Here is an 8,661-nt window from a genome sequence, read left to right as displayed (position 1 = left end):
TTCAATCTGACAGTTAGTTAAAAACTTAAAATAAGGTCTCTTAGTTTTAACTTGTTGTTTTTAATCAAAACCGTTGTTACGACGCATTGTAATGGTCATTTACACAATGAGGAACCCACGTGATATTTAATTATACAATATAACATCATAGGGTATGTTTTCGTTTTATATGTACCAATGCAGATTGAAAAGTGTTTTTGACTAAAATCATCGTAGTGTTGATGATATCTTTAACACCGTGTTCTCATTGAGGCGTGAATATACAGCATAGAAAACGAATGATAACATAAAAACACCATAAAAGAAAGAAATAACCACACACAAACACACTTATAAAACTGCACTTTTGAAATACATCAACTTATAACAGCTAGATATGTACTAAAAAAAACTCAAATCTTCTATGTGACTTTTGTCAGATGAATGTCAAACATATACTTATATATATGATCCGTTCAGGTATTGACTCTTAAAATTCCAGAGTCGGTTTAAAATTGAGGGTACATTATATGGCCTTCCAAATACTGTTTCGATCCCTTACATTACTAAAGAGACATTTATGGTCAAAATCCGGATCTGGTGTACAAAAAATATTAAATCCTCATGTTTTTGGCATAGCATCTTCGCCACAAATTATGGTTTTCTGTTTAGTATTGAATCTATATTAAGATCCATTTTGTTACATCTTGTAATCAATGTTATTTGGCAATCGCCATGGCAGTCAGCAGGCTTAAAGAACATCAGTTGTTGACCTGTCAGTCAAATGCGTTTAATCTAAATATCCTTTTTCATTTCTTGCTCTATTGGAAAATGTTGTTTATGCTGTATTTAGACCCTTCTACAACGAAATTTGTTTTACATGCACAAGTTTAAAAAAACACGTTTTTATCCACCGCACTCATAGGTTGGAACGTAGTTTTCAATTTAGACCTGTATATGTAAAGATTCTACCACTGCAGGGATTGAAAAACGATGTTTATCCACTCGAGACAGCTAAAATTTCATATTTTAAAACCCGAGTCTTGGCCGAGCGTTTTAAATATTGAGAGTGGTTCAATATCGTAATACACGATATTTGATGGTGGAATCTGTTTCTCTAATGATTAAAACATTATGCAGGCAAACTTATTCCTTTTTTTTTTCGAATGATTTGCAAACAGATGTGTTCTTTCTATGTGACGTCATCAGGCATGGTCACCTTTTTGTCATGCCGTTACAATAGGAATTTCAAGGGAAAGCTAGAAAATCCGACGTCATAATAATAACATCTGCATGCCTTATATATCATGTAATGTACATGTAGTACGACGCTCGATTAAAACTGACGTGAAAAGGTAACACCCTGCCACTCTACAGCATATTTATCCATCACTGCTGGTGATCCGATGGATAAATCTATTGTAGAGTTGTCACTGGCTCAGACGTACTTATGCATATACTTATTTTCTGTGACGGTATCTTACATTTATATGTACGATCCTTTACTATAGATAATTTAGCTTATCTGTAGGAATACCATCTTCATGCCTTATATATCATGTAATGTAATATGATGCTAGGTTAAAACTGACGTGGAAATGTAACAACCGGCCACCGAAAGCTTCAATCCAGACAAGGGAAGAACACAAAATTTGCGAAAGCCAATTTACAGATCTAATATTGTTGGGTTGATGTTAAGACGAGTGGTATATATATATATACGAGTTGTATATACATTATGTACACAGCCATGTATCACCATCATTGATGGCGATCCGATGGATACATCTGTTGTAGGGTTGTCACTGACTCAGACGTACTTATGCATATAATTATTTTCTGTGACTGTATCTTACATTAATTTGTAGGATCCTTTACTATAGATAATTTAGCTGATCTGTAACAATAACATCTTCATGCCTGATATATCATGTACTGTAGTACGCCGCTAGATTAAAACTGACGTGGAAAGGTAACATATGGCCACCGAAAGCTCTTTTTTTGAGAGCCCAGGTGGTCGTGTGGTCTAGCGGGACGGCTGCAGTGCAGGCGATTTGGTGTCACGATATCACAGTAGCATGGGTTCGAATCCCGGCGAGGGAAGAACCAAAAATTTGCGAAAGCAAATTTACAGATCTAACATTGTTGGGTTGATGTTTAGACGAGTTGTATATACATTATGTACACAGCCATGTCTCACCATCATTGATGGCGATCCGATGGATACATCTGTTGTAGGGTTGTCACTGACTCAGACGTACTTATGTATATATATATATATATATATAAAACGTCTGTATAGTAGTCAACGATTTTCCCCACGAGGGCGCTGGATCGTTACGAGTAACGATACATGTACACAATAAATAAATTATATAAACGCCTAAAAAAGTGTACACAACAACTCCAAATACAAAAAAAGGTAACTATAAATGTAATTATTTATAAATATTTCGGATAACAGATATCCTTCGTCAGTCAGATTCTGATGTGAAATGAATCATCTTTGAGTCTCGTTAGATTAAACTTTTACTAAATCTTGAATTTTATACAATAAAAAAAGTCAAACCGAACATCAGTAAAGACGCTTGCACCATTCTAAAAAAATGTTAACATGACATAGGTTATATGGTTTATTACAACAGAGAGCTCATATATATGCTTTAAATACAAATAATAATGTGCGATTTGAACTAGCACAATTCTAAAACTGTATCGGGAACGACAATTATGATGGTATAACATGTATACGCATAATAACGTCTGTAAAATTACCAAATAGACAGCACTGCTGAACGATCTAAATATTTGAAATTGAGAGTAAAGTAGTTACAACAGAGTCTGAATATATAAACATCGTGAACAAACGGCCGTAAAAATGTAATAATATGTTTTACTAAGTATAACTAGAAGAACGTGGCTAGGTACTTATTTATCCCTAAAAAAATTAAGCAATTTAAATTGGTATCTTCAACAAATGTATTTAACAAATGAAAAAGGTTAAGAAAAAGAAACAGAGACTGTAATAATAAGTAATATAACCTGAATGTGAAGCACTACACGGAGTCGAACTACATCTTTTCATTTATCCCATTTGGTGCCAAAGTTGTTAATTTTCGTATCCAAAATCTTTCCCGAGCGAGTCTATCCTCCTTAGACCAAGCAGAGTTGTGGTCAATGATTTTAATGGTCAGTCGATTGAGATCTGCCTTAGTGTGGCCAGGGGATCTCAAATGTCGACTGAGAGGGAGGTCTGGCTTGCATTGGTAGTCGCTACGATGGCCGTTCATTCGTTTGTGAAACGGCTGTTCTGACTCGCCAACATACTGTTTACCACATTTACACTGTAAGAGATACACAACATTTGAAGTCTTGCAATTAACATTGCAAAATATGGTGTATTCTGTGCCAGTGGAGTGACTGTTAAAAGTCTGGGTATCCAGTATTTGTTTGCAAGTCAGACATCGTTTGTTTCCGCAACCCTTGCAAGATCCCATAGATGATAAGCCTGCTTGAGAGGATAAATCAGCTCTCACCAGCAAGTCTTTAAGGCTTTTGGGCCTACGGAATGCCAGTACAGGTGGCTCGGGAAAGATCTTGGATAGTTTTGAATGTTTTTCGATCTCTTTCCAATTTTCGCGGATTAGGTGAGATAAGTTGTCAAATTTTGGATGGTAATTCAACACAAAAGGCACCCTCTTGTTGACCTTTTTTTCTTTATATTGTAAAAGCTCATCTCGGCTGATGTTGTTAGCACGAGAAAAACCTTTATCAATGTCTTTTCTTTTGTAGCCCCGATGTTTAAGGTGACCGCGAAGTTCTTGTAGACGTTTTTTTGCAATATCGTTGGTGGAGCAAATCCTTTTTATTCGTATGGCCTGGCTGTAGGGAATGCTCTTGGTGCAGTGTTTGGGATGACAACTCAAAGGAGATAGATATTGATGTTTGTCTGTGGGCTTGCAATACAGATCTGTTAATATGTTTCCATCCCTCAATTGCGTTGTAGTGTCAAGAAATGTGATCTTAGAGTCAGAGATTTCATATGTGAATTTTATTGAGGGATGGGCATTGTTGGCATGATGAATGAACAGATTTAGTTCTTGTTCAGTATTGTCCCACTTCATGTCAATATCGTCGATAAATCGAAACCAAGAGAGGGGTTGATGAAGAGATGCATTGAGAATTCTTTGTTCTAATTTCCCCATAAAAATATTGGCATAAGACGGGGCCATCTTTGTTCCCATTGCTGTTCCATTAACTTGGAGGAAGTGTTCGCCATTAAATACGAAGTTATTGCATTTCAATACCAAAGTTAGAAGCTGGATGAGACATTCAGTTGGTGGATGTAAGGTGTTACAAGAGTTCCAGACTTCCCTACAGGCTTCAATACCATCGTCATGGGGGATGTTAGTATAGAGGGAGGTAACATCAAGCGAAACAAGGATCGTTTCAGGTGGGAGAGGGTTCAGAGATTCCATTTTCTTAAGATAGTGGGTTGTGTCTTGTATATAGGATGGTAAATTTTCTACATGTGGTCTCAGATGAAAGTCAATAAATTCTGATATTTTCTCTGTAGGGTGGTCATTGGCGGAAACAATTGGTCTACCGGGATTATTAACTTTCTGAATTTTAGGCAGAAGATAGAAACGCCCGGGCTTTGATTTTTCAGGTTTTAGGTATTTAAATGTGTCTTCATCAATATGCCCCTGTTCACACATGTTTTTCAGGTTTGTTGTGATCTCTTTGTTAAACTGAGGGGTGGGGTCAGTGTCTAATTTCTTATAAAATCTCTCATCAGAGAGTTGACGTTCTGCCTCTTGAATGTAATCACATTTGTCCATGACGACAACAGCGCTACCTTTATCAGCTGGTTTAATTATAATGTCGTCTCTGTTCTTAAGTTTCCGCACAGCTTCATTTTCTTCAGACGATAGATTGCTGAATGTTTGGGAAGTGGCAGTGGACAGATGTGTTACGTCGGATTTAATTTTGTCAATGATGTGTTCCAAAGTTGCACATTTAATGGGTTTCGGAATCCATGAACTTTTTTTCCTGAATCTGGGAATATCGACATCTGCTTGGTCGTCATCTGAGTCGAGATCACTTGTGTCACTTTCAGTGGTACCATTTGTGGTGTTCTTATAAAAATATTCCTTGATTCTGAGGGATCTTGCTAGCTTGTCTAGGTCATCTTCCAAAAGTATTGAATCTATTTTGCCCGGCGTGGGACAAAAATTAAGACCTTTTGACAGTACCTTAGTCTCAGTCTCCGTCAAAGCAACTGTAGACAAATTGACTACAGTGTTTGTGGAGTTCATGCAACTTTGTTTTTTTTTCTTGAATCGGCGATTCCGGGGTTTTTTACCGGTTGTGATGTTACGATTGAGAGTTAAGGTGGTCTGCTCTCTTGCAACAGTGTCCAAAAGTACGCCGTCTCGTGTAAATTTATTAATTTGTTTTTTGTGTAATTTCCGGGATTCAATGCGTAAGATGTCATGGAGGCGCTCGTTGATGTTGAGCAATTCAGGACCGGAAAGTTCTTGACATGATTTGTTGTAAATGTTGTTATAACTACGTTGTAAATTTAAATGTTTATGAGACGCTTCAGCGTGTAATAGATCCATCAATTTCACGGAACTACTGTGGAGAATATTATTCCATCTATCCATAAATCTGATAGATTTTGCACCGGTGGTAAGGGGTGAAGCTTTCAAAATAAGCCCCATCGGAACAATACCCTGAGACAAATAAGTTTTTAAATTTGATACATGATGTTCGGTTTTAACTATTTTAGAGTTTTAGAGCTTTGAGTCTAAAAATAGTTAAAACCGAACATCATGTATCAAATTTAAAAACTTATTTGTCTCAGGGTATTGTTCCGATGGGGCTTATTTTGAAAGCTTCACCCCTTACCACCGGTGCAAAATCTATCAGATTTATGGATAGATGGAATAATATTCTCCACAGTAGTTCCGTGAAATTGATGGATCTATTACACGCTGAAGCGTCTCATAAACATTTAAATTTACAACGTAGTTATAACAACATTTACAACAAATCATGTCAAGAACTTTCCGGTCCTGAATTGCTCAACATCAACGAGCGCCTCCATGACATCTTACGCATTGAATCCCGGAAATTACACAAAAAACAAATTAATAAATTTACACGAGACGGCGTACTTTTGGACACTGTTGCAAGAGAGCAGACCACCTTAACTCTCAATCGTAACATCACAACCGGTAAAAAACCCCGGAATCGCCGATTCAAGAGAAAAAAACAAAGTTGCATGAACTCCACAAACACTGTAGTCAATTTGTCTACAGTTGCTTTGACGGAGACTGAGACTAAGGTACTGTCAAAAGGTCTTAATTTTTGTCCCACGCCGGGCAAAATAGATTCAATACTTTTGGAAGATGACCTAGACAAGCTAGCAAGATCCCTCAGAATCAAGGAATATTTTTATAAGAACACCACAAATGGTACCACTGAAAGTGACACAAGTGATCTCGACTCAGATGACGACCAAGCAGATGTCGATATTCCCAGATTCAGGAAAACAAGTTCATGGATTCCGAAACCCAGTAAATGTGCAACTTTGGAACACATCATTGACAAAATTAAATCCGACGTAACACATCTGTCCACTGCCACTTCCCAAACATTCAGCAATCTATCGTCTGAAGAAAATGAAGCTGTGCGGAAACTTAAGAACAGAGACGACATTATAATTAAACCAGCTGATAAAGGTAGCGCTGTTGTCGTCATGGACAAATGTGATTACATTCAAGAGGCAGAACGTCAACTCTCTGATGAGAGATTTTATAAGAAATTAGACACTGACCCCACCCCTCAGTTTAACAAAGAGATCACAACAAACCTGAAAAACATGTGTGAACAGGGGCATATTGATGAAGACACATTTAAATACCTAAAACCTGAAAAATCAAAGCCCGGGCGTTTCTATCTTCTGCCTAAAATTCATAAAGTTAATAATCCCGGTAGACCAATTGTTTCCGCCAATGACCACCCTACAGAGAAAATATCAGAATTTATTGACTTTCATCTGAGACCACATGTAGAAAATTTACCATCCTATATACAAGACACAACACACTATCTTAAGAAAATGGAATCTCTGAACCCTCTCCCACCTGAAACGATCCTTGTTTCGCTTGATGTTACCTCCCTCTATACTAACATCCCCCATGACGATGGTATTGAAGCCTGTAGGGAAGTCTGGAACTCTCGTAACACCTTACATCCACCAACTGAATGTCTGATCCAGCTTCTAACTTTGGTATTGAAATGCAATAACTTCGTATTTAATGGCGAACACTTCCTCCAAGTTAATGGAACAGCAATGGGAACAAAGATGGCCCCGTCTTATGCCAATATTTTTATGGGGAAATTAGAACAAAGAATTCTCAATGCATCTCTTCATCAACCCCTCTCTTGGTTTCGATTTATCGACGATATTGACATGAAGTGGGACAATACTGAACAAGAACTAAATCTGTTCATTCATCATGCCAACAATACCCATCCCTCAATAAAATTCACATATGAAATCTCTGACTCTAAGATCACATTTCTTGACACTACAACGCAATTGAGGGATGGAAACATATTAACAGATCTGTATTGCAAGCCCACAGACAAACATCAATATCTATCTCCTTTGAGTTGTCATCCCAAACACTGCACCAAGAGCATTCCCTACAGCCAGGCCATACGAATAAAAAGGATTTGCTCCACCAACGATATTGCAAAAAAACGTCTACAAGAACTTCGCGGTCACCTTAAACATCGGGGCTACAAAAGAAAAGACATTGATAAAGGTTTTTCTCGTGCTAACAACATCAGCCGAGATGAGCTTTTACAATATAAAGAAAAAAAGGTCAACAAGAGGGTGCCTTTTGTGTTGAATTACCATCCAAAATTTGACAACTTATCTCACCTAATCCGCGAAAATTGGAAAGAGATCGAAAAACATTCAAAACTATCCAAGATCTTTCCCGAGCCACCTGTACTGGCATTCCGTAGGCCCAAAAGCCTTAAAGACTTGCTGGTGAGAGCTGATTTATCCTCTCAAGCAGGCTTATCATCTATGGGATCTTGCAAGGGTTGCGGACACAAACGATGTCTGACTTGCAAACAAATACTGGATACCCAGACTTTTAACAGTCACTCCACTGGCACAGAATACACCATATTTTGCAATGTTAATTGCAAGACTTCAAATGTTGTGTATCTCTTACAGTGTAAATGTGGTAAACAGTATGTTGGCGAGTCAGAACAGCCGTTTCACAAACGAATGAACGGCCATCGTAGCGACTACCAATGCAAGCCAGACCTCCCTCTCAGTCGACATTTGAGATCCCCTGGCCACACTAAGGCAGATCTCAATCGACTGACCATTAAAATCATTGACCACAACTCTGCTTGGTCTAAGGAGGATAGACTCGCTCGGGAAAGATTTTGGATACGAAAATTAACAACTTTGGCACCAAATGGGATAAATGAAAAGATGTAGTTCGACTCCGTGTAGTGCTTCACATTCAGGTTATATTACTTATTATTACAGTCTCTGTTTCTTTTTCTTAACCTTTTTCATTTGTTAAATACATTTGTTGAAGATACCAATTTAAATTGCTTAATTTTTTGAGGGATAAATAAGTA

General features: G+C 37.6%; 2 protein-coding genes across 2 annotated transcripts; one reads left to right on the top strand and one right to left on the bottom strand.

Moving 5' to 3' along the window:
• Positions 1 to 2,907: 2,907 nt before the first annotated feature.
• LOC134719341 (uncharacterized) lies at positions 2,908 to 5,297 on the bottom strand. The gene is made up of 2 exons (XM_063582351.1): positions 3,139 to 5,297; positions 2,908 to 2,917 (listed from the first exon to the last, which is right to left on the bottom strand). The coding sequence occupies exons 1-2, from the start codon at positions 5,295 to 5,297 to the stop codon at positions 2,908 to 2,910; spliced, it is 2,169 nt and encodes a 722-aa protein (XP_063438421.1).
• A 971-nt stretch (positions 5,298 to 6,268) lies between these two features.
• LOC134719340 (uncharacterized) lies at positions 6,269 to 8,300 on the top strand. Its single transcript, XM_063582349.1, has 2 exons — positions 6,269 to 7,620; positions 8,243 to 8,300. Exons 1-2 carry the CDS (start codon positions 6,269 to 6,271, stop codon positions 8,298 to 8,300), a joined length of 1,410 nt encoding a protein of 469 aa, XP_063438419.1.
• The last annotated feature ends 361 nt before the right edge of the window (positions 8,301 to 8,661 follow it).

This window comes from Mytilus trossulus, chromosome 5, assembly GCF_036588685.1.
Source record: "Mytilus trossulus isolate FHL-02 chromosome 5, PNRI_Mtr1.1.1.hap1, whole genome shotgun sequence".
In the NCBI taxonomy this organism is placed as follows: domain Eukaryota; kingdom Metazoa; phylum Mollusca; class Bivalvia; order Mytilida; family Mytilidae; genus Mytilus; species Mytilus trossulus.
This window is presented reverse-complemented; position numbering and strand designations above follow the sequence as displayed.